Below are 27,683 nucleotides of genomic sequence, written 5' to 3' on the forward strand. Positions count from 1 at the left end.
TCTTATAAGTTCATCACATGCTCTCTCTTAGTGTGGTAGTTCTACAAACATGAAGTCTTATCTCATCTATCTTACCAAGGGGAAAAGAATAAAATTCAATATGCAGCGTTTGGAAAAATGTTTGCTCTATTTCTAGGTTCAGGCACCAACCCTAGGTCTAATGAGAGCATTAAGACTTTTGCATAAGAAAAGTACTCCCTCCGTTTCAAAATGAATGTCGCTTTAGCCAAAAAAAATTGTTTCAAAATGAGTGTCGCTTTTAGTTTCCAATGCAATAATAACTTTTTCTTTTCAATTGTACCCTCCAATTAATACTCTGTACACGACTTCCAAAGTATTACTTTTAAAACTAACTAATAGTTAATAAGGATAATTTGGTAAAATAACCATTCTTTTTCTCTTAATCATTGCATTTCTTAATATGTGTGTAAACACCTAAAACGACACTCATTTTGAAACGGATGGAGTAAATAGAAACTAGACTTTTGACCCATGCGTCGCACGGGCTTTCTCGACTATAATAGAGACCAATAAATAATCTTTAACCCGTAAGATCATTGATATGGTAGAAAATATTTTCTTTAAAAAAAAAAAGGCAAGAGGATAGAAATGAAATTGGTGTGCAATGCATTTTTTTAGATGGACTTTGTTAGGTTAAATAATTGCAAACCTACCCAATTTGGATTTAGTTACTATGACAAAATTCCAAAAGAATAAAATATACACCCTAAAGACTAAGGTTCGGTGTGGGCTCGTTCATTGTCTCCAATATTTATCTTCCCCGATCAACAATTCATTCATTTGTTGGCGTAACGAAGCAAGTTGATGTGGGTCACTATAACTACCTTGATTGCGACATGCCTCTATTTCTGTTTTTCAACTTGTTACAATTGCTTTTGCTCCATGAACTCAAGTCAACTGCACACACCTATAATCGTGGTACCGCTGAATGATGAACATGCATTGGGTGCCATGCATTGAGTCCTCCCACGTAAGAAGGCTATAAAGGCATTGACGTAATTCAATTCTTTCTACAGTCTCTTTTAAGCATTAATAATTCTCTAGTCTCTTTAAAGCATAATAATGCAATGTTTTAATGTGGATGTTAAGGTAATTGGTCAAACTTTCGGCCTCATTCAGTATAGTTACTACGACTAATTAATACTAACTTTCACTTGATGCATTCGAGAGAGAATACACACAAGTACACACATGCCATTGGCGCCAATTATTAAATGTAGTTTTGTCCATAAAATTTCATATAACACTCGATGCTTAGAATATATGTAAAGTAATAAGGACCAGAGAAGGAGTTTATCAACAAAAAAATAATTATACTCAATGTTAACTTTTTCTATTTTATATTCAATGTATAATTATACTCTTTTGGTAGTATTAATAAATGATATATTTGAAAAAATAAATAATAAATAATAAATACATCTAAAAATTTATTTTATTTTTTGAAGAAAAATGCATTTAAAAGTTTATAATGCCTTATATTTAGGTCAAAATGTGTTTTTTTTTTACATGATATTCCAGTTAGAAACGGAGATGGCAGTAAAATTACATGGCATAACTTTGTTTCTCCTTTTCTATAACATCTTTAATCATTGATTATCTCATTTTATATATTTTCCTTTATATATTAAATAATTAGTTATTTGCAAATCAATAGTTAATACAACAACAACAACCAAGCATTATCCCACTAATTGACGTCTGTTACATGAATCAAATTACTCCATAGTGTTCTATCATAAACCATATTTGAATCCAACTCATTGACCTCTAAATCATTTATAATGGTTTCTCTTATAGTTTTCCTAGGTCTTCCTCTATCTATTTTGACCTGACTCTCCTCCATCCAGGGGCGGACCTGGACTTTCAATATCAGTGGGGCTATATTTTTTTTGTCAAATGATTAAATAATACAAAATTTAATAAGAAATTATATAAAAAGTGGTTGTAGCAACCAAAATTAGAAAGAAAATGCACTATTTTTCATTTGTTATAAATAAGCTTAAGAATACTATGTAACTCTATTTTTTTTTTGCACAACAGACATATAATGTAATCAAACAATCAAATTCTAAAAAAACTAGTATGGATACCCGCACGGGCTAGAATTTTTTCATATTTGAGGGAGATAATGTTGTGATGTATCAAATGTAAGTTATAGTCTAACATTGAGTAGAGGATTGAAGGTTGAACAACATATAAGTGAAAAAATTCATACACTTAGTGCCTTAAAATATTGGGTGAAAATGTGGTATCATTCTTATTTGTGTGGTTCCTCTCTATTCGATTCAACTTTGTGGGGAAAGCGGGAGTGATTCAAGGTGGTAGATCACAGATGCAAAGAGTCTCATACTTGAAGAAGAGATGTTAATGTGTCAATTGTGAGTTAAAGTTTTGCATGAACGCTAGAGTAAATTTTAAAGAACATTTAAATGATATACCCATATACCTAGTTAATTCCTTAAAGATCTATATTGGATGGAATAGTAGATTTCGAAGAAGGTATCAGTAAAAAGACTCATATACTTGATGCTATAAGATATTTTGTAAGGATGTGGTATCAATCTCACTCGTGTGGTTTCTAGTATACTGTGGGAATCACACCCAGTGTAGGATTCCCTGGTAGTTCCAAAATTATGATGAATTTTTTTGTTAGTTTTTGGATCCCCGGTAGTCCCCCAACAACTCAATATATTCCGTATACTTTCACAGACAAAGCACACACTCCTTAATTTTTTTCCCTTACCATTTCTCTTATGTTAAAATTCATTTTCATACTATATTTTTATTCAACTTCTATTATTTTAAATTCCTTTAATTTTGATATTAGGTGGGATGTAATAATCGAAAAATGCAGATGTGTTATGTTGAGTTTAGAAAATACATGCTTATTAAACATTTTAAAATTATATTGAGTTTTTTTAATTAAGTCTAATTTGTTGGTAAAATAATTACTCAAGATTCCTCAATTCCTTCAACAAATCTATAAAATTAACGACAACTTGTATTATTCACTACTCTCTTATGGACAAAACACACTGCATATTTTTTTCTCTCATATCCAATGTCCTTTTTCGTATTCATTGTGTTTCTTCTAATTTTCTTTATCTCTTCTCGTGAAAGAAAGGAACATAAACATACATCCACGAAATAATCATCAACCCAAATTTTTAAACATGTTGTGTCTCTATTTTACTTTCCATGACCGTGTCACATAATTAAGAACACATGTAATCACACAGTTGGTTAAAATATGGTAACATTTTCAAGTGTGAGTTAACATTCTACATATTGGATTCCCTCAAAAAAAACATTCTACATATTGGATGAAAGAGTAGATTTTGATCAAGATAGAAATGAGATGACCCATTTACCTAGTGCCTTAAGGTTTTTTGTGAAGACGTAGTGTCAATCTAACTTGTTTGGTTGCTATTAACATAACATGATTATCCAACCTAATGTAGGCTCTATTGGAAGGCCTAACATTATGATAAACTGATTTGTTAGTTTTTGAATGTCATTTGTTTGATTTTTTTTTATCTTAAATTTTAGATAGTAGATGTCATTCGCTTTAATGCTATATTTTTTATTCAAACTTAATATTTTTTTTTCAAATTCATTTACTTTTGGCATTTGATGGGATTTTACATTAGACAAATGCAGATGTATTATGCTAAGTTGATAAAATACATGCTTATTAAAAAATTTAAAATGATATAACACTTTTTTTGGTTTAGTCTAATTCTTCTTCTAGAAAATATGAAATTTAAGTTTTTCCATGTTGTTCTCTTTCATACCATTTATTTCATTCAACTTGTATTATTTCAAATTCTTTTATTTTTGGTCTTTGGTAGGATTTAACCTTAGAAAAGCACTTTTATGTTATGTTAAGTTGACAACATACATGTTTATTATACATTTTTAAATGATGTGGTTTGTTTTTAATTGAGTCTAATATTTTGGTAAATTAATTATCGAGAAATTCTCAACCCTTTCAAGAAACTCATAAAATTACCAACAACTTTTGAAAAATGTGTTTCATAATGTAATTTCAATAATCAAGAACAATTAAAACAATAAACTTTTTTCAGTGAAAAACCAAGATGAGAGATGGTTCATGTATAATGAATATGCTATTTATCATGATTAATTTGAATTAAAAATGCATTTTCTACTTCATTGTGATTTTCCGACTCTAAGGGTTTAATCTAGTGGTAAAAAGAAAAACTTTGGATTTAAAGGTTCCAACTCATGACAGAAAACCCATTGCATATCTTTTTCTCTTATCATTTCTCTCATAATCAATGTACTTTTTCGTATTCACTTTGCTTCTAATTTCATTTATCCCTTCTCATGAAAGAAAGGAGCGTAAACCTACATCCATGAAATCACCACTAACCCACATTTTTGAACATGTTTGTGTCTCTATTTTACTTTTTATGACTACGTCACATAATTATGAATGCATAAATTCACACACTTGATTAAAATACGTTAATGTATGAAGTGTGAGTTAACGTTCTACATATCGGAAGAAAGAGTAGAATTTGATCAACATATAAATGAGATTACCCATATGTCTAGGGCTTTAAGGTTCTGCGTGAAGATGTAGTGTCAAATTAACTTGCGTGATTGCTATTGACCTAACATGATTACCCAACCCAATGTAGGCTCCACTGGAAATCCCGACATTATGATAAACTCTCAGGATTTAGTCTAGTTAATTGTGATTTTCCAACTCTCAGGGTTTAATCTAGTAGTAAAAAGACAAATTTTAGATTTAGGCTAGTATCATTGGAGATAGATGAAATCATATTTCATACCTATCACAAAATCAACATTCGTCGACATATTTTTTTTATTAAAAATAAAGTCAATATGATTTTTGTTTCTTATTTTATTAACTTCATTAAATATTATACCTCAAAAATCGTTAGTGCAATGATCATTAAAGAGTTATCCCATGTACATTTTTATTTATAAAATTAGACAAAAAGGCATTAAAAAAAGTGTTATTAAAAGACTTTTACATGCATTATGCTATTAAAAGGACACGACATATATACTTTAAAAAAATTTGAAATACAGACTTTGTAGAAAATTAGTAAAATTGGAATTTAAAAAATCACCGGTTATTGCTCAAATTTAATTTTGGGTAACATTCGATTCTTCTTCAAAACTTTATTATTATTGTTTCTATAATTATATGATTTTTCCATTTTATTGAATAATCTTTCCTAAAAAATGTTTTCGATTGATCTTTTTTCTTTTATAATATGCTAAAATTTAGGCTTTCATTTTGAATCAAAAAGTTGAGATTTTTCATTTTTAATTTTTTTTAAATTTACAATTTAAAAAAAATGATAAAATGTTTAGATGAGTTAGGCTTCGGAAGCTCATCAGGGTAGTCAAAACAAATCTCATGGCTCGAAGAGCATTTAGAGAGGTACTTGTAAATCATTCACTAAAGAAGTCCTCGCGCAAGCACACCATAAGTTAAATCAATTACCTTGCAATTAAGTCAATTCTTTACCAATTGAGTCTACCTTCCTTTGTAATGCTACTATTAGTAATTTAGTATTAACTTATAAAAAAAATTTAAAGACATGTTACCATATTTAAAAAAAAACATGATAGCAAATATTAATACTAATAATATCATTCAATTCTCCTTTTAAATATTGTTGTTATTACTATTTCTATAATTATATGATTTTTCCGTATTGTTAATTTTTTTTCTTTGGCTTAAATGTCACTTTGGCCCTGTAACTAATTTTAAAGTTTAATTTAGTACCATAACTTTAAAATTGGTCAATTTAACTCATAAACTTATTTTAAAATCTCAGTTTGGTCCCTTAATTTTAAAATAAGTCAAATTGATCTCTTAACTTGTGTAAGTTAGTGCAACTTGATCCTTTATCGTATAACCAGATTAAACTTTGTTAGTATCATTAACAAAAAAAAAACACCATTAAATAGAAGCAAATTTATATGTAGTACAAACCTATGGAATATCATCTTTTAAAAAACGAATAGGTGTAAAAATATGATGACATATTCAATTTCATTATTTTTAGAAAAGTAATAAAGACCGTTTAGTGGAAATTATATTGTTGTATATTGTATGATTATTTTTAGGGAAAATGATAATGAGCATTTATTCCCTAAAATAATAATAATGGGTATTTAGGTGTCTTTATATTTTTTTTTTGTTAACCTTATGGTTCCTAAGAGAAGAGTTCAACCGTGACGTAACTAAAATTTGAGTTTTCCCAAAAAAAATCATTTGATGGAGTTCATAAACAACTTGAGCCAAAATAAGTGATTTTCATATTTATTTTTTTATATTACTATGATTACGATTTCAAAATCAATCAATTTTAATTTTTCAAGTTTGGAGAAGTGTTTTAAAAGAATTGTTTTTCCGTAGAAGTCAAGGATGGAACGAATATTGTGGAAAGAATTAAATATGGAGTCGTTTTTAAACCATTTACGATTATAAGTTTTAATAATAGAATTGATGCTCCTTAAAAAAAAAGAATGAATACAAAGATATGGTGTTGAATAAAACATTAATATTTTTTTCTAATTTTTTTTAATAATTTAATAATCATTAATTAGAATATTATTTTTAATAATAGTATGAATTCATTTAAATATTTCATAAGGATGAAGGAAATAAAACTAAAAAAACCAAAAACATTATACACTAACGCAAGGTCTTGTTTTTGTTTTTTATTTATACGCCCATTAATTAATTAACTTTGTCCACTCAAATATCTATTTGTTTTAATTATAAAATATTAGTTTTGTTATTGTCTGTTTTAAATAAATCAAAGGAGCCATAAAAACAAATTTTTTTTGTTATCTACAAAAGAAAATAGAAACATGAATAGAGATTCGGTCAAAAACAAAGAATATAGAAAAAAGCACCAAAAGAAAAATTTAAAAGAAAATATGAGTAGAAAATAGCAACATAAGAAATCACAATAAAAAGTAACATGTCATTAAGAAATAAACAAATAAAAGAAAAGAGAATGGGGTTGAAAACAATGATTTTTTTTGGGAGGAAGATGTAGATGAAAATAATGAAAAACAAATTGTCTCTATATATAGGAAAAAAAATCATGTCATTATCAATTTTAATTGGCTCATGAAAAGTAAATGAGTCATTGATCCATTTTGATTGGCTAACAAAAAGTAAATGATTCAATATCCATTTTGATTGGTTGACAGAAAAACATTAAATGAGATGAAGAGCAAGAAGATGCCACGTGTACTATCGCTTATAGAGGTATGCTTTTGTATTATATAAAGATAGATGCTAGAGATATTCAGACAAAATCATTCATATTGTATTCTATTCAGACTGCACACACGGATCAGATTATTAGTCTTGATTTCTCTAAAGAGAAGAAAGTTCGAGTTCGCACAGTATGTTCAGATTCAATCATCTGGGGAAATAATCATCACACCCAAGAATGCTATTGTAACTTAGTATGCAGTAAACACTATCAATATAAAATCAACAAACAAAATAATACATCCTTTCTCTGTTAAAAAAAAAATCCTAATTCAATTTCAACTTCAAACAATATAAAATCAATTTAGTAATCAAACCCTAAAAGTTAAAATCAATTTCAATTTCAGTACTGCTATCATTACTACTCTCACTATCTTAATTCAATTTCAATTTCATGATTCAATTACGCTCACTACTATTCAATTTCAGTATAGTAATTTCAAAATTGACCGGCCGGTGAGAGAGGAGAGAACTGATCGACGGTTCACTCACTGGTTGTGGTGGTGAACTTGTCGTGTGTGTTGTTAATCGTGTTTTGCAAAGAAAAGAAGAAGGAAAGGAAAACACATGTTTAATCTTTTTTTCTATACTGAAAATGAAAATTGAGTTATGGGCTGGGCTGATAATAAAAAAAATTGGGCCTGAGCTGGTGTGGCTATTGCCACACCCTGCCCTACTCAGGTTTGCCCCTACCTCCATCTGATATACACTTCTTATGACGGCATCTACGGGTCTTCTCTCAACATGCCCAAACCATCTAATCTTATTTTCTACCAATTTTTCTACTATAGGTGTTATCTCCACTCTCTCACTAATGGTGTGATTCAAAATGCACAGTTTCCTGAAAAGAGGTAAACTGATTTGAAGCTGCTTGAGTGCTTGTGTCATGGTGACAAACCTAGTGACATTTCCTTCCTTTTTCTTCCCGGGAGGTCTGTAATGCTTCACCATTGATGAAGCTGCTGTGAGAAGAAGAGGCGAAACGAAAAATCACGGTCACCATGTGCGTCTTTCTTTTTTCTTTTTTATTTATTTAATTTTTTTTAATATGTGGCTTTTATATTATTTTTTAATATAAAATTACCTACGTGGCATCCAACACACTTAAGTGAGGAGCCACGTAGACGTTGACTCTGTCAAAAATTAAGGGGGCCTTTCAGTTGTAAAATGGGTTAAAGTTAGGCGACTGAAAAGTGATTTATTTTTAATAGAAGGTCAAAATCGCAAATATAACAAAATTACGCGGGTCAAAAATGCGTTTAAGTCATAATTTTATTACCATTCAAGCAATCAAATAATTTTGTTCTTGAATAATCGACTAAATTTTAACTTATACTCTATGAAGCCCGGATACTCCAAAACAGAGACCTACACGTATCGGATACCGATACTTCGCGGATACGTACTCATGAAGTATCAGAATTAATTATTTTAATTTTTAAAAAATATTTTATCGGATACTTATATGATACTCACATAGATACACAAGGATACTTCTAAGATACTTCACAGATACTAGGGGTGTTCAAACAATTCAGTTAACTGCACCAAACTATGAACCAAACTGCATCCAACCCTGTTTTGGACTGAACCATTTCAAACAGTTTTGAACTGAACCACTTTTTCAAACCAGTTCCAGTGCAGTTTAAATCCGGTTCAGAACCGGTTTGAATTTAAGAACTTTTTTTAAAAAATAAAATAAAATTATCTGCAAAATGTTTAACATCCCGAGAACAAAATTAACACCACTGGTCTTCCAATCTGATATATTGCATAAATCAGATTTCTAGCACATTTCTAGCACTAAACACAAAACCCTCACTTACCTGATCGGAGCGAAAAGGATTGAAACCGGAACCAGAACCTTCATTTTCAACTGCGGTGGCGGTGGTTCTGGTCTTAGACCTTGCAGTTTGTGACGCTGATTGCTTCCTGAGTTTGACAAGTCTCGGCTTCGACCTTCCACGTGCGGTTGCGGCGGTAGGAGGATTGACGGCGTCGGCGTTGAAAGGAGCAAAGGGGAGAGGAGAATGTGGAGTTGTGTCATCTGAGTTGATCGGAGAAGGTAAGTGCATCGGAGCCGGTGACATTGAATTTGGGATGAGTAGGGTTTTCGAATTGAGTTTGTGGTGTTGTTTGTTGCAACGGGTTGAAGAGTTCAAATTCACACGCACTCTTCAACGCTAATCAAATTTGGTTGGGTTAATTGAGTGATTAATTGATTGCAAAAACCGGTTTAAAATGGTAAATCGGTTCGAAACTGGTTCGAAATAAATAAACCGGTTCAAAACTGTAAACCGGTTCAGAACCGGTTTTAAACCGAACTGGAACTGGTTTGAAAAATAAACCAGTTTTTTTTAAAGTGGTTTTAAAAACTGAATTGTATCCATTAATGTGGTTCAGTTCCAATTCAGTTTAGAACCATGAACACCCCTAACAGATACGTATCCTAGAAAAAGATGAAGGGTAAAAAGTGAGACAATGTTGTAAAAATTCAGTTGAGATGTATATAATTCAATTTTAGATATGCATCAATAGAATTGTTTATCGATTAACCACTTAAAATTATACTTCTTGTGGATGGAGATAACGAGAGATAGATGATTCAATTAATCAACATTAGATAAAATTTGTGTTAAATTCTTTTAATGATGTTTTCTCGATATCCCGATATTTGAAAATATAATATGACTTATAATCAATGTTTATTTTCTTCGAGTATTTTGAATACATATGAGTTTTATTATAAATTTGTTTTGTTAACGTATCATAGCCGTATCGTATCTTAAATTAAAAAAAAATCGCATATGCGCGTATCCGTATTGTTTCGTACCCGAACCGGTATCCGTATCTAGCTTCATAGCTTATACTATGTTTACCAATCAAACAAGGAGAGCGATAGTGTGAATCACACAAGGAGAGCGATAGTGAGATGGATTACAGTTTGGCAGCGTTGAAGCTATTTTGCTCACAACTGAAACTCGCTCGTGAAGTTCCTTCTCAACATAGCTTCACTCTTGGCGGCATTCTCTTTCAACGCGCTTGGTTACAGGTTTCATTCCTTATTCAAAAACGCCGTCGTTTTCACTTTCAATATTCTCCGTTTCTTATTTATATAATGTCTTAACCGTAGGGCGTTCTGGTGTCCTCCAACGAGGGCAGCGGACCTCTTCTTCTCGACGATGGAACCGGCATCATCGAACTCTCTCTTTCCGGCGAGTTCCGTCAACGTCAATTCAAAGCTGGTAAATTATGTTTCTTCACTGTTCAAAACCAAAGAATTTTTGTTCTGTGTACATTGTGTGTGATTCCATTGAATGTTGAAAAATCTGATTAATCATGTTCAAAATTATGTTTAATTCAGTTGAATAGATTGTTAATTTAGTTTGTGGTTAAAATTGCGGTTGATTTAACTATATGATTACCTACAATTTGATATAAATTAGCTGTTTACTCAATTGAATTAACCACAAAATTATGCATGTGATTAATCAGGTGTCCATTAAACATTTTTGTTTTGATTATTTACTTGATTTATTGGTAGGAATGTATGTGATGGTAGTTGGAGGGTACGCTACACGTGCGACGGGAGAACCTTCTGTGATCAAGGTGAGTGTGTTCGCTTGTTTGTCAGTTAAGGTTGAGTTAATTACTTGTTTGTCTCAAAATGAGTTAATTACAAAATAATCTCAAAATGTTGTATGGAACAGAGTGTTGGGCGGTAAAGAACCAACACCTGAGTAAAGCGTAATGTAGATGAGGATGTTGGGTTTAATGTGTGGTAATCCTATCTTTAGAGAGAGAGTTGGGGTAGGCACCTATAGTAGAAAAGATGGTGGAAACTAGAATTAAGTGGTTCGGACATGTAGAGAGCACAACTGTAGATTCTGTAATAAGGAAAGTAGATCAAATGGAGGATAGTTGGATCACTAGAGGTAGGTAGACCTAGAAAAACTAAGAAACTATTAAGAAATTTCTAGAGATTAATGAGTTTGATCACAATATGGTTTATGATAGAACATTATGGCGTAATTTGATTCATGTAGCCGATCCCACTTAGTGGGATAAGGCTTGGTTGTTGTTGTTGTTGTTGTTGTAGTATTTATCTATCTCATTGAGAATGTTAAATGTAGTGAAATGATGTCATGTAAGACTTGTAAATATAGAAAATCTTTATCTATTAGGGCAATGCCAGTATGCATTAAAACAACAAATTGTGTCTGCCTCTCTAACCGTATAGTTTCGCTCAACGATACTCGTTATACTTTTAGCTGAGCTCGAGCTTCTATCCACTTAGCAGTCAATATGATTCATACTCAACAATGTCTTGATGTCAGAAGGAATATAAAACACAATACCAAGATATTATAAGTTGAATTTGTTCTTCACTAGGTTTGATTAACATAGAGTTAACATGACATGAAACAGACTCAACTTTTGTTGATGAAATCCAACTGGTTTCTTTGGAAGCAGAAAGCACAACATGTTCTTAGGGGAAATTCAAAGTTTGCCTCACTTCTCACAAAGAATGAAGGAGAAAATATTATTTGGTGTGGTCCTCAAATAGTTTTGCTCATTGATAAAGTGTTGAAAAGAGAGTGTTTTTATAATTCATCTTGCTGGAAAATCCTTTTCATGTTTATTCTTTTCTTTGTTCAGCTTATTTTTGCAGTTCTCTTCAACAAACTGTGTCTGAATAATAATTAAGCCACCTAAACTTGTTATGTTGAGCAATGATAATAAATCCCCTAATAATATTGATATTGCTAGTGGAAATAATGAACGTTAGGTGAAGTTATCATGATCTGTATTGATATGTTGTGACAGGTTCACAAGATTGTTGATCTTTCATCATCCCCCGACCGAGAAGCAATGTGGTATCTTGAAGTTATGGAGGCATACAAACTGTTCTATCAGCCTCTTGTGGAAGGCTTTATGTAATAGGGTACACAATAAGACAGAGAATGTGTATTGGAGATTAGCATCTGACATCTAGAAACTTTCTTTCTTTTGGCCACAAAAGTGGAATTGTTTAAAGATTGAATTGGTATTCACATCTCTATTTCCATATTCTGTGATATACATTAACAAAGTGCATTGTAAAGTCATCATTCATCACTACAATGTTTATGAAATATACTGATATGCAATAACTTATCAAAAGGGGGTTGCATAAGAAAAGAGGAGAGAAATATTCCTGAAGATTCATCATATATTGTCATTCTTGTTGTAACATGAAGGATATAGTAATGGTTAAGCTTAGTACCTTGTCAAAAAGGCTTCAACTGCTATGCTTTGACAAGCTCTTATTTCAACCTTGTTAGTATATAGAAGTATATCGATCGCGCGTTCACTTCTCTATTTATTTATTTCATGAGAGCAATACAAATCTAGACGCTCGTATTTTAATAGTCACACATGATTTTGAAAATACACATTTGAATGATTCTGGAAATACAAATCTAGATGAAAAAAGCTGTGTTTTGTTTTCCGGATGCTGTGCTTCTAAAGTACGAGTTCAGAGTCATCTTCAGCTAGCTTTATAAAACAAGCACTGAATATTGTTTGACATAACCGAACTCTAATACTTTTCTTACAACTTTTGCTTACTTTGACAAAGCAGGAATTCAAATCAAGGAAAAATATATAATATGTGAATGTTTTTATACATACAATGAACACTAACCGAAGTACACTCAAAAACTTAACAAAAAATGGTGTGAAGTCCACAACGATAAAGTCAGATGCAGGATTCAACTCATTCAAAATGAACAACTCAAATCACCCAAGTATACTATTTATGGAAGAGAAAAATGCAATCTAGGAGAAGTTGCAAATACTCCCAAAAATTATTACCAACCTGCTCACATTATCAGAGTCATTATTCATGAGAATGTTCAACCACCTCAACACTCTCATCACAATCTTTCTCAATATTATCATGGTTTTCAATATGATATTGGCTCTTGCTTTCATTGTAATTCTATTCATCCATAATATTAAGATCAATAACAGGTTGTTGCCGAGGCGTATGGAGTACTAGCAGACGATGTTTCCTCAGGAACAAATTTGTCATAATTTTCTGGCATGGTTGTTTTCTTAAACACTTCAGACTAACGTGCTTCTCTCCCATTCTTGCACTGATGTATTAATTGACCAACACACTTCGTACAAAAGGAAGGAAATGATTCATATTCAGTACCCACAAAAAATTCAAAGTTTTCACGCACCACCATGAGATAACTTAAATATTTTCTAGACAAATCTACATACACTAAACCCTAGCAAAGTAACCATAAGTTTTGTTTCTAGTAGATTCATGGATAGTGATGAGCAACTACCTATGCATGCAGCAATCTCAAAAAGATTCTCAGTCTCCAATATTCAGGAGGCAAATCATAAATGCACGTGCATGTTTGAAGGTGAATTTGCGTTTGTATGTTAGGGTTGAAGTTGGGAACCAACGTAGAAAGACGAAGAAGTCTCGGATTGAGATTCCACACACCAAGCCACAGACTGTCCACACTCTGCAAATCATCAGATGAGGCAAAGGATAACTCGAAGAAAGCCTTGCCGAAAGGCGTGATGTTCCAGACACCAATCGGTTTCCATAGCAAAGCGAGCTTGATACACGTAAATCTGTAGTCTTCATTCGCTTGCCTCCCTTGGGAAGGCAAAGTCTTGCATGCTGATTATTTTCAGTTCCTTCAATACCTCTTCTTTTATTTTGATCGATACAATGTTGCCTTTGATCGTAGAAATATGTAATTGAGTGAAGGAAGATCATCCTTGTTAGACAGGGCTTGAGCAGACTATTGCATAATGAGAATGAAGAAGTCAACAAACTATTTGACTTAGTTTACTTGCTCCTCAAGTAACTAGCTAATAGTATAGATTAGCATTGTTTAGATTGATCAGCTATAGGTCCAGGAGATCTTTTTTGAATCACGAGACGGAGTCTCTGACACTCGGCTTCTAACTTTGAGACTTTCTGAGAACTCTCAAGATATTGTTTGTGTGATGCATCTGCATACTGACGGCTATAGTCCATCTCCTCCTTTCGTATCTCAAGTTCCTTCTCCAACATGTGAAACTCATATCTTAGGAATGCATTCTCCTTTTCTGTGGAATCTAACCTTGTCATCAGAGTCTTAAATTCTTCATCTGCTTCTTGTTTACATCTTACTAGGTCCCCAATAGATTCCTCTTTGGAGAGCAAAGCATTAGTTAGAGAAGTATTCTTAGCAGTTAACTCATCTATCTTCTGCTTCTGTAAGCTTCTCTTCCAATTCTTTCTGAATCTTCTCATGATCTTTTGATATATTTGGAATGATAACGCACGGCGTTTGCTCTTGTTCTTCTTCAACACAGCTTAGAGGCTGCAAAGGTTCCTGCAATGTTTCATCTGTAGGAGTGACAGTTTCAGCAGACACTTCTTTGTCTAAATCTTCATCAGATTTTACTCCAACAGGAGAATCAAGAGGACTTTTGCCAACTTCTCGTTTAGACTTCTCGATGATCTTTTCGATCCACTTTCCTTATCTGTTGAAAGATCGTGTGCCTGATAAATGTAGTATTGTTAGTATATTTTAATCAAATCAAACATTTCTCTAGTGAATTCAGCTCTAAAAGGAGAATTATAATTGATTAACACATTGTCAAAACTTAGCAGAGAATAATGTCTTAATAAGTTTCTGGTTTGCACACAACAAGAGGGTAATATGAGAATGTGTACTGTAAAATTGAGTGAAATAAAGCTTTAAGTACCTCTTTTTCAATGATTTGAGAAGGGCTGGAAACTTTTTGAGCTGTAAAGATTGTCTTCTCTATAGATTTTTTCCTCCAATGCCATGGCTTGTGATTCATGATTTCAGATTCTATTCAAGAGCACAAAGAGAAAATTTCATGCTATTGTACAGTAAATATCAATGAGGATAATTTCTATTTCCTACATTTGGCAGTAAAAAAATTCCACTGAGCAACCAAAAAAATAAACTAAAGAAATATGGGTACATGCTAGAGAACTGTGAATTTCAAAGTCAAGGTAACTCATTTATAATAGTAGAAATGAAAAAAATTGAAGTACACGGAGAATGCTAGAACTACTTTTTTCTTGCTCCTCGATAATAATTACCACATACATAAGTACAGTATCCATAGGTTGATGTTATGTCTCTAATTGAACATAGAATCATTCTTTTCATGTCTTATTAAATAATAGGTCTCTTCCGGGATTTACCTTCAGATATCCCGATGTTTCATAAACTACCTCAAGATGTTGCTCAAAAGGAGAATGCATAAACCGACTTACTACACTATTGAGAAGCCAATGTCAAGTCTAGTGCGTGAAAAATGAATCAATTTACCAACCAATCTCTTGTAATTTATAGTATCAATGAGAACACTTCATTCTCCCCAAAAATGAGTAGAACATCAAATTAAAGGGTTATAACATGTGTTTTGTATTTTACATGATTATTTTTCAGACATAGCGTATATTACGTAGTCAATTTGAACAATTAAAAAAGAAATAGAAGCAAACTTGTGTATTACAAATGTGACGAGTAAAAATGAACGATTTCTTGAAATGGCATGAGAAAATTAGTCCTCGCTCCCTAATGAATGACCTACTAGAACATTTTATAAAGAGAAGAGAAATGTATAAATGAAAGAGAACGAATAATATTTTTACTAAACTATCCTTAGTGTATCAACATTACTCTAAAATAGATATATAAAATTGGGAATGATGGATGCAATGTCAATTAGAGTGTACAATTTTTTTTTAAACAAAAAAAAATATTATATTGAGAAATGAAAACGTTACTTATTGAAAAATACTATTTTTTTTTAAATGTATTACACTTTCAGAGACTGAACAAGTATCAAAAGAGTGAGAACAAGTCACATTAAATTCATCACTTTAAACCATTTTTCAATATAACATTTCTATTTGATCTTCTTAATCTCTAAAATCTCTAAAGGCACTTTTTAGCATTTCTCTTATATATATCCAACGTGGTTAGCGTCCCTAAGAAACTGATATCTCCGACGGAAACAGATTTATTGCATGACGTATAATTGCTATCAACCTCACGTACACGAATGAACGACTAAGATTAAATTTATGTGAAATTGGTCAAATTACACTACTTAAATCGGAGTTGTTGGATCGCATTTCAACGACTAGATCGCCTACTGCATGAAGCAGTTATAGCAAAAACGATCTGGGTTCTATCGGACTTATACTATTTTTTTATAATGAATAATGTTGTATGTTACCCCCAATTCGAATCTTGTTTAAAATGTATTTTAGTTTTTATTAAATTATATATTATATTGCAAAATACTACAAGTTGAAAACGTCAATTACTACAATTAAGGATGTTCACGATACAGTTTGGACCGGCTATGAGGTAAAAAAATCATTTAATCTAAGAACAAAGAAACCATGGAATCTGCCATGGATAAAGCTTGAAGAAGCTTGAAGAAGAAGAGAGAATTGATAAACATATTCAGTTATTTCATTAAATGAAAAACGGTTACAAGCATTGTTTATATAGAAGCTTAGAGTGACACGTCATCACTATCACTTCTAACTAACTACATGAAATGTAAATGCAAGCTAAATGTAAATGAAATTACAAAGCTAAATGAAACTTGCGCCAGAAACCAGAAGCTATGTGTAACTTCAGACTCTAGTAAGTCAGAAGCTATGTAACATCAGAAGCTATGTGATTTCAGAAGCTATGTAACATCAGAAGCTATGTGACTTCAGAAGCTGTGTAACTTCAGACTCTAGTAAGTCAGAAGCTATGTAACATCAGAAGCTATGTCCTTATTCTTTGACTGCTCCAATAATCCCCCACAAGCTGGAGGTTGGTATATTTCAATCATCCCCAGCTTGTTAACACACTCATAAAACTGTCTAGGATTTGATGCTTTGGTAAAAACATCAGCAGTTTGATTGTGTGAAGAAATGGGCAGTAACCTCATAACTCCAGCTTGCAATTTTTCACGCACCAAATGACAATCAATAGCAAGATGTTTTGTGCGCTCATGAAACACAGGATTGACTGAAATGTGTAGGGCACTCTGATTATCACAGTAGAGTACTGGCAAGCATGAAGGTGACTGCTTCAAATCATGGAGAAGAACACACACCCATTGCAGTTCACGAGTTGTTGAAGCTAGAGCTCTGTATTCAGCTTCTGCAGAAGAGCAAGAAATAGTGTTTTGTTTCTTTGATTTCCAGGACACTAGAGATTTCCCAATAAAGAAACAATACCCAGAAATGGATTTTCTGGTGTCTATGCACCCTCCCCAATCAGCATCACTGAATCCAAACAGTTGTAAGTCAGATGATTGGGGAAAGAATAAGCCACGACTAGGGGATCTCTTAAGGTATCTAAGAACTCTTAGACCTGCATGATAATGAGTAACTGTTGGTGAAGCCATGAATTGACTGAGTTTTTGGGTTGCATAGGCAATATCTGGTCTAGTAGTTGTGAGGTATAGTAATCTACCCACCAGTCTTCTGTAAGCAGCTACATCATGGTAAACTGAACCTCCATCAAGATGCAAACATGAAGATGGATCAAGGGGTGTGCTTGCAGGTTTGCAACTGGTCAGTTTAGCATCTTCTAAGAGTTCCAGACAGTATTTTCTCTGACACAGTGAAATACCTTTATAAGAACGTGCCACCTCAATGCCAAGGAAAAATTTAAGCTGACCCAGTTCTTGATTCTAAAGGTTTGATCTAAAGCCAACTTTAGTGCATCAAACTCAGTAAGAGATGTCCCAGCAAGTATAATGTCATCTACATACAGAAGCAGGGCAGTGAAAGATCCTGCAGTGAATTTGATGAACAAAGTGTGATCTAAAGCTGCTTGGATGAAACCTTGTGCATAGAGAAATGTGGTGAGCTTTTCAAACCATTGTCTACTAGCCTGCTTAAGGCCATATAGGGATTTACGCAGTTTACAAACTTGTCCAGGTTTGGGAGGTGTCACTCCTTGAGGCACCTTCATATACACAGTTTCATGTAGCTCTCCATGAAGAAAGGCATTATTTACATCCAGCTGGTGCAAATGCCAACCATGTATGGATGCAAGGGCCAAGAGTACTCTAATGGTGGACATTTTGGCAACTGGAGAGAAAATTTAAAAATAATCCAAGCCTTCAGTTTGAGTATACCCTTGTGCCACCAGCCTTGCTTTGAATCTTTCAATACTCCCATCAGCATGTCTCTTAATTTTGTAAACCCATTTATTACCAATAGCAATAGCATCTGATGGTAAATCAACAAACTCCCAAGTATTATTGGCATTGAGAGCTTCAAGTTCAGTCTGCATGGCAGTTAACCACCTGGAGTCTTGACTGTCATGATGAAAACTAGAAGGCTCTATATCATGGGAAATAGGTAGAGCATAGGTCTGATGTTGTGGAGTAAGCTGAGAGTAAGACACATAATTTGTCATGGGATACACAGCGAGGCACAAACATAGTCTTGCAAGTGTGAAGGAGTCTTAGTAACTCTTTGGGATTTTCTAAGTGGCACAGTTTCTTCAATTTCACCAACATCATAAAGTTGTTCAGTGTTAACAGCTTCAGAAATATCTTCAGTAACTTCTGTATCAGCATTGGTATTGCTTTGAATATAGACTGTTGGCTCTAGGATCAAACTTATGTCTGTTAACAGGCAGAGTGGAAGCATAACTCAAGCATCCAAAAACCTTAAGCTCACTCAAATCAGGCTTTTGGCTATACAAAACTTCATGAGATGATCTATTCTGCAATATTTTAGTTGGGATTCTATTTAAGAGAAAAACTGCATGTAACACAGCATAAGACCAAAATTACTTTGGCAACTTTGACTGAAACATCAAAGCTCTACTAATGTTCAGTATGTGTTGATGTCTTCTTACTACCCTTCCATTTTGTTGAGGTGTATACACACAGCTTCTTTGATGTAGTATACCCTTAGCATAAAAGTCTTGTATGAAGAACTCAGGACCATTATCACTCCTGATGGATTTAACTTTCTTTTCAAACTGATTTTCCACCATGTAAACAAAGCTTCTAATTTTCTCTAAAGCTTCTGATTTGTTTTTCATCATAACTACCCAAACATGTCTACTATAATCATCTAAAATGGTCAAAAAATATTTGAAACCATGAATAGATTCAGTAGAAAAAGGGCCCCAAATATCAACATGCACAAGCTCAAACATTGCATGTGCATTATTCTTACTAACAGGAAATGGTAATTTTCTTTGTCTGGCCATTTGACATATATCACATGCTACATGATCACTTACAGAAATGTAACTATACATTTTATTCATGCATTGCATTCTATCATGAGATAGATGCCCAAGTCTAAGATGCCATAGAATACCAGAGGGCACTACATTCTCAAACTTGTTATTAGAAACAGAAATACTTGAAATTTTGACTTGTTTTTGTGTTTTCTTCTCAGCCTTCAAGTAATAGAGTCCATCAATCTCTTCAGCCAAACCAATCTTCCTCATATCCTTCTTTGCCTGTATAATATAATGATTAGCCTCAAAATTCACAATGCAATTTTGTTCTTTGCATAACTTTGAGACAGATATGAGATTGACAGCAAAGTCTGGCAAATATAACACATCATATATGTGTAAAGTGTCTGACAACTTCACATTTCCTCTGTAACAAGCTTCCACAATAGTTTTGTTGGGTAAAGTAACACTAATAGGTGTAATATCCCTATAACTAGTGAACCAACTCAAATCATGACATGTATGATGTGTTGCACTAGTATCAACAATCCAGCTATTATCATCAATTTTGCAAATAGCATTATTGATAAAAAGTTTACCTCCAATGTTTACACTTAAGATATTGGTCTTCATCATGTTTGCTGAACTTTTAGCTTCAACATTGCTCCTCTCCGAAAGTGCAATCAAATTCTGATACTGATCCTTAGTTAGCATCATTCCACCCTCATCATTTTTCCCAGCAGAAGTGCTTCCTTTAGATTCAGCATCTTCACAATCCACAAAATTAGCATTAGCAAAAGAGTTTCCTCCTCCTCTACCCCAATTAGGAGGATAACCATGCTTCTTATAGCATGTTTCAACTGTGTGATTGGTTCCATTGCAGAAACTACACACTCTGATATTTCCTATTCCTCTTCCTTGAGAGAATCCATTTCTTCTACCTCTTCCAAATTGTTTCTGACCATCCATGGCATTGATCAAGCCAGAAGCAGTATCATCCAAAGTGATAGATGGTGATGATACCACATTATATTGCATCTTTCTTTCTTGCTGCATAACCATTGAGAAAACTCTGTTTATCTGAGGTAAGGGATCCATTAACAACACTTGTGATACCACCCCTTGGTACTCTTCACTCAGTCCCATCAGAAACTTGATGATTCTATCCTCTGCTCTAAAGGCTTTGTTGTTCCTCATAGCCAAACAAACACAAGCAACTGGACACGTACACTGAGGCATAGGCCTATACTGATCCAATTCTTCCCATAATCCTTTCAATTCAGTGACTTTCTTGCTACCTTGCTTCAAATTTGCAATCTCTTCTTGCAACTGAGCCACTCTAATTCTGTCTCCTCTCATGAATCTATCCTTTAAATCATTCCACATATCAACAACATTTTCTATAAACACTACACTCTGCGCAATTGAAGGCGCAATAGAATTGATTATCCAAGTATGAACAAGATTATTGCACCTTTCCCAACGAGCGTAGTTCAAATCATCTTCTTCTGGCACAGGTATAGATCCATCAACAAATTTGAATTTGTTCTTCATAGCAAGTGCTCTTCGCATCTTCATAAACCACAAGTGATAATTGTCACCGGTTAATTGTGGTGTAACCGTAACAGTTGTAGAATTATCTGAAGAATGAACATAGTAAGAATCAAGACTTTGATCTTGATTCTGGTTATTGTTTCGCACCATCGTGTAAGAAAAATCCGATCAGAAAACGATCAAAGATTCAACAAAGAACTGAGAAATTGTTCAATTAAGAACAACGAAAAACAGAAACACAAATTCAAAACGAATTCGATGTAGAGGAAGGAGAAACGAAGAAGATGAACATAACAATCTTTATTGTGCGGAAGCAGAGCAAGAAAAACTTGCTCTGATACCATCTAAGAACAAAGAAACCATGGAATCTGCCATGGATAAAGCTTGAAGAAGCTTGAAGAAGAAGAGAGAATTGAGAAACAGATTCAGTTATTTCATTAAATGAAAAACGGTTACAAGCATTGTTTATATAGAAGCTTAGAGTGACACGTCATCACTATCACTTCTAACTAACTACATGAAATGTAAATGCAAGCTAAATGTAAATGAAATTACAAAGCTAAATGAAACTTGCGCCAGAAGCCAGAAGCTATGTGTAACTTCAGACTCTAGTAAGTCAGAAGCTATGTAACATCAGAAGCTATGTGACTTCAGAAGCTATGTAACATCAGAAGCTATGTGACTTCAGAAGCTGTGTAACTTCAGACTCTAGTAAGTCAGAAGCTATGTAACATCAGAAGCTATGTCCTTATTCTTTGACTGCTCCAATATTTAATAAAAAAAATTGAATACTCGATGTTTGGTTTGGTTTGGTTTGGATGACTACTAAAAGAAAATAATTTGATTCGATCCAATTTCATGCAGTTTAGTTTGGTTCGGTTTTTGAATATACAAATTACAAATTTATGAAAAAAATATATTAATATCAATCATGTTTGAAATATATAACATATGATATCTAAGGTTTGATTTTCTCTAAGGTTTCATGAAAAATATGACATATAATATACTAAAAAATAACAATTATGGATGAAAATAAACGATTATGTTTGAAACATATTTATTTTCTTTTCAAATAATAATGTTTGGAACAAATAAAATACTAATAAGTATTATTAAAAAAAAAAAAAAACCAACAACTAATAGATTACTGAGTATTAACATTTATGTATGTCGTTCGGTTTGGTATTAATAAAAAATGAGTTAAATTTTAATTATCTTATCATGCCCTCACACTAAAATTATTCTAAAAATTAGCCCCAATTGCGTCTATAAGTACATACATGTGACAAAGTACAAACGTTCATTCACAATTCAATATCAAAACTTTAGCACCATGGCTTTCTCTAGCTCATATCTTCCAACTCAAACTCTATTTTATGTTCTTTTTTTAGTTTTCACAATGTTCTTTCTCTTGCAAGCAACAGAAGGGAATGCCTAATTGTTTAACACAGGCTATTTCTTTGATGTCAGAAACTTCAGCCAAGCCGCTGATAATTGTACCCTCCATGGGAGTGCTCGGATTTCACCCAATGGAATATTGTCACTTAACTCTGCAAACCCTAATAGGGATGCAAGTCGGGTCTTGTATTCGACACCAATTCCTATTTGGATTAAAACCACCGGTAACATTGCAAACTTTAATACCACCTTCTCGTACGTCGTAATGGACAAAGAAAAATATAATGATCCGCCTGATAAACTCGTCTTCTTTCTTGTTGGTGAAAATTTTCAACAAGAGAATCCAACGTATTCACATACTGGAATCGATGTAAACTCTAGAAATTGGTTGAAAATTGTGCCTTTCACATGGAGCAGTGGATCATTGATTTCAGTGAGGATACAATATGAATCGTCGACGAAGACATTGACCGTTCTTGAGGATGACATGTTCCATTTTCACAAATTTGGTGAAGTCGTTAATTTGAAACATGTTCTCCCAAAGACCGTAAAAGTTGGTATAGCTACAACAAAACATGACATTCATATCTATTCATGGAGTTCCATTCACACTTCACATCATCTACAAGCAGCATGGCCCGATGCATCAACATTGATATTGCAAGCTATGCATTATTATTTTTTATCTATATTATGCATGAATGGTTGTTATGATAACTTGTACAATATGTCTAAATAAGGACTATATATATGCTACCTATAGATAGACATAGTCTGTGTGAACCATGTTTGAGTTTTTTTATTTGTGTGTGACCCATGTTTGAGTTTTTTTTTTTAAGAAAATAAAATTTTAAATAAAGGTAATGATTTTTTTTTTTGAAGAAAAATAAAGGTAATGATTGAAGTATGTGATTTGAGCTAATATTACTTATTACTTAAATTAGATTTTGGGTAATCGACTCATCGAATTGGTTGTTTAGACTAATCTATAAGAATCTCAACTCGAATCATGTTCTAAATTATAATAAATTAATAATCAAAATCTAAGTCATTAAACCATATCAATTTATGCATAACTAATAACAACTACTCCTTCAGTCTCATTTTAATAGCCGTTTTAGAGTTGTGTGTGGTTTTTAGGGATGGCAATTGGACCCAGGCCCGACGGGCACCCGCAAAAAATACCCGCAATGGGTAGGGTAAAACCCTGCATTTATGGGTATGGGCTTGGGTCCGGGTAATTACCCGCAAATTTAGATGGGTATGGGTGCGGGTAAGGGCACTAAACTACCCAGCCCCGCAACCCGCATATACATATTTATATAATATAATTAATATTTAATTTATTTTTGGTGTACAATTATTTAATTTATTTAGCTATTTAAATATAAACTTAAACCTAAAAACTAATATGGTAATCATTTCATTCATGCATCCATAAGCTCACGAGTTACAAATTTATGATTTAAATCAATTTGATGTTTATTTTAGCATGCACTTTTTTATATGTATTTTGAATGTTTTTATTTTAATTTTCGAGGAATATTTTGCATTTTTTTAATTGGCTAAATACTACAATTTCTACTATTTTATGAGTTGCTTTAAAAAAAATTGGATCATAGTTTTATTTCAATTGTGATATTTTTTTATTGTCTTTTTATAATTAAAGTGTGGGTAATGGGTACGGGTATGGGCACTTAGGTACCCATAGGGTATGGGGAAAGGTACTAAAGTTGTTACCCACGAGGGTATGGGGTCGGCTACGGACATTTTTTACAAACGCGGGTATGGGGAAGGGTACTATAGTACCCTACCCATTGGGTACCCATTGCCATCCCTAGTGGTTTTTAAGAAAATAATTAGTTGAGTTGATTTCATTGCTAAAATTAATATAATTTACTAAAACACCATTATTAATTGTAGATAATGAAGTAGTTAAGTGAAATGGAATTCAATAAATAAGGGTATATTAGTAGAAAAATGATAAATATAGTATTGGTATTTTAAAATGACAATTATTTAGAGACATATAAAAAATATTAAAATAACAATTAAAATGAGACGAATAGAGTAATTATTATCAAGCAAGTATCGAAATCCTTGAAGAAAACAAAACAAGCAAGTATCAAATGAGAAAGAAAATGGATTCTCTAATTATGTGTTTCTCCTGCGGTAGATAAAGGGAATTGGGTTTGGGAAAGTTTTTGTGTACCCTCCAATTCTTATGAAAAAATGAGTCCTGGTTATTATGAATTCAGTTAGGATATAAATATAGTCGAACTAAAAATTGTACTATCCAAAGATTAGAGTCGAACTAAAAATTGTACTATTTTCATAATTAAAAAATCTTTTAAAATTTCTTAGAATCCTAATCCAATACATCCCTTATTAGATCAGAACCTCTCTCACAAAAGTTTTCTTCATCTTTCAACATAATTTTATTTTTATCTAATTATCTCTTAATTATATTCTCTCTCCTAACACCTCCCAATTTCCCATTTTCTCTCTCCTTTCCCTTTACAACACAACATATTTACATACAAGGTATTCCTTGAGCCGGAAGCATTTTGCATGAGCAATTTGCAGTGCGATCACAAACTGCACACTACTTCACAAAGTTTACCATTTATCTCAGTATTATCACTTATATGAAATAATTCTCTTCCATCTTCCTCTTTTTTATTTTCAATTCTACAATACATAATTCATTATGAACTTAGGTCCCTCCAAACATCAGAAGCAAGGGCGACTGCTTTCATATACAAGGGGTAGCCAGAGAAAAAAAATTATTGAATGAGTATGTATATTTTTATATTAAATTACCCCTAATAATATATTTGGCTACCCCAAGTTTACTTTTAGATGGAATAATTTTTTGTTTAACTTTTCAAACTCCGGATTATCTTATCTCTTCCTCTAGGAACCGGAGAGTGAACACAAAAAAAGAAATATTTCTTTGATTGACAATGAAAATATGACAACGACCACAATCTATCACTTCCTCCCAATTTTTTTTATCACCATTGGCCCAAAGAGATTTAACGGCACTATATGAACCATTTATTATTTTAAAAACAAACCTTTTATTAACACTTTGTTTTTTTAGCTAAAAAATAACTAATTAGTAAATTATAACTCTTTATAATCCGTTCAGGTTGTTGTAAGTGTATTTTATAAAGTACATTTTATATGTGTGGTAGTTTTATTGCGATTTTTTTTTGTTTATTGTCTTCTTTTTCACAGACAAATGTTAGCGATGTCAGTAGCTATCCCAACTCTAACCTAAGACCTCCTTTAAACTGCTTCAACATCCCTTCGCTCACCAACTGAGCTGTCTATGCGGGACACATTTTGAATGCGTTGATTCTCTGCATTTGACATTGTCGTTGTGGACTTTTTATCGTTCTTTGTTATTTTTTTGAGTTTATGGCATATTTAACTTCGAGTGGTGTTCATTATATATATAAAAAAAATCAAATGTCTGTGTTAGAGTTATCTCTCATCACGTGAAAAGAAATGAAGGATCAACGCCGCTGAACGTCTTCCACCAATTTTCGTTTCACTTCACGAAGCTCTTTGTAAAGTCCCAACACAAAATTGAAGCGGAATATTTCATATAAATGATAATAGTGAGGCCAATGGTAAACTTCGAGAAGTGGTGTTTAATTTGGCTGGTCACAATGCAGATTGCTGATGCAAAATGTTCCAGGTTGAAGGAGTATATCGTAGACAAATATGTTGTGTTGTAAAGGGGATTGAGAGAGAAAATGGGAAATTGGGAGGAGAGGGAATAACATATGATTAAGAGAAAATTAGATAAAAAATTAGATAATGTAAAAAGATGTAGGAAAGTTTTGTGAGAGAGGTTCCCGATCTAACCAAGTGATTGAGATTAAGTGGATAATGAATTCACCTAAAAAGAATCGTTTAATCATACTTTATTAATCTCATGACCGAACTTAGAATAACTAGGACTCATTTTTACTAAGAATAGGAGGGCAACACTTTTTTCCCCAATCCCAATTTTTTTTATCTACCGCAGGAGAAACACGTAATTAGAGAGTTCATTTTCTTTCTCATTCGACACTAGCGTGTTAATATCATTGGGTTCGGCAATAGTGATATCCCCAACATTCCAAAACTAGTTGTTACCCCACCAGTAGTAGGAGATGTAAGTATCGGTACATAGAATAACTTTTGATTGATTTGATTAATTAGTTGTTATTAAGTTATGCATAAGTTGATATGGTTTCATCATCACTTAAGTAGATTGTAATTTTTAATTTATTATTATAATCTAGAACCCGATTCGAGTTGAGATTTTTATAGACAACCAATTCGATGAGTCGATTAGCCAAAATCTAATTAAGCAACATTAGCTAAAAAAAACATATTTCAACGATTGCCTTTATTTAGAATTTTATTTAAAAAGAAAAAAACTGAAACATGGTTCACATAGGCTATATCTATATATAGGTAGCATATATAGTCCTTATATTTAGACATATTATACAAGTTATCATAACAACCATTCATGCATAAAATATATAAAAAATAACAATGCATAGCTTGCAATATCAATGTTGATGCCTCGGGCCATGCTTGTAGTTGACATGAAGTGTGAATTGAAACTCCATGAATGGATATGAATGTCGTGTGTTTGACGACCTTCCATTTGTGCTGTAGATATACCAATTTTTACCGTCTCCGGGAGAACATCTTTCAAATTAATGACTCGATGAAATTCGATAAAATCGTGGATGTCAGTCGTCATAACAGTCAATGTCTTACTCGAGGAGTCATATCGTATCACCACTTTAATCAATGATCCACTCCTCCGTGTTGATGGCACAATTTTCAACAAATTTCTAGAGTATACATCAAGTCCAATATGCGAATACGTTGGATCGTCTTGTTGAAAATTTTCACCAACAAGAAAGAAAACGAGTTCACCAGGCCGAGCATTATAATTTTTGTTGTCCTTTGAGACGAATGTGAAGAAGGAGACAAAGTTGGCAGTGTCACCGGTGTATTTATTCCAAATAGGAATTGGTGTTGAATACAAGACCTGACTTACATTCTTATTAGGGTATTGAGGGCTGGTCAATTCCAGTATTCCATTAGGTAAAATCTGGGCATTC

At 32.8% G+C, this 27,683-nt stretch overlaps 1 protein-coding gene and 1 non-coding gene across 2 annotated transcripts; one reads left to right on the forward strand and one right to left on the reverse strand.

Moving 5' to 3' along the window:
* Positions 1 to 7,398: 7,398 nt before the first annotated feature.
* LOC146930236 (small nucleolar RNA Z103) lies at positions 7,399 to 7,500 on the reverse strand. Its single transcript, XR_015009051.1, has one exon. It is a non-coding gene; the product is annotated as a small nucleolar RNA Z103 (small nucleolar RNA).
* A 2,727-nt stretch (positions 7,501 to 10,227) lies between these two features.
* On the forward strand, positions 10,228 to 12,526 carry LOC146930237 (recQ-mediated instability-like protein). The gene is made up of 4 exons (XM_085701833.1): positions 10,228 to 10,376; positions 10,458 to 10,569; positions 10,869 to 10,933; positions 12,152 to 12,526. Exons 1-4 carry the CDS (start codon positions 10,257 to 10,259, stop codon positions 12,263 to 12,265), a joined length of 411 nt encoding a protein of 136 aa, XP_085557959.1. The 5' UTR covers positions 10,228 to 10,256; the 3' UTR covers positions 12,266 to 12,526.
* Positions 12,527 to 27,683: the final 15,157 nt, after the last annotated feature.

This window comes from Medicago sativa, chromosome 4 (genome assembly GCF_051527215.1).
Source record: "Medicago sativa cultivar Bolivia chromosome 4, Bolivia_mono, whole genome shotgun sequence".
Lineage (NCBI taxonomy): Eukaryota > Viridiplantae > Streptophyta > Magnoliopsida > Fabales > Fabaceae > Medicago > Medicago sativa.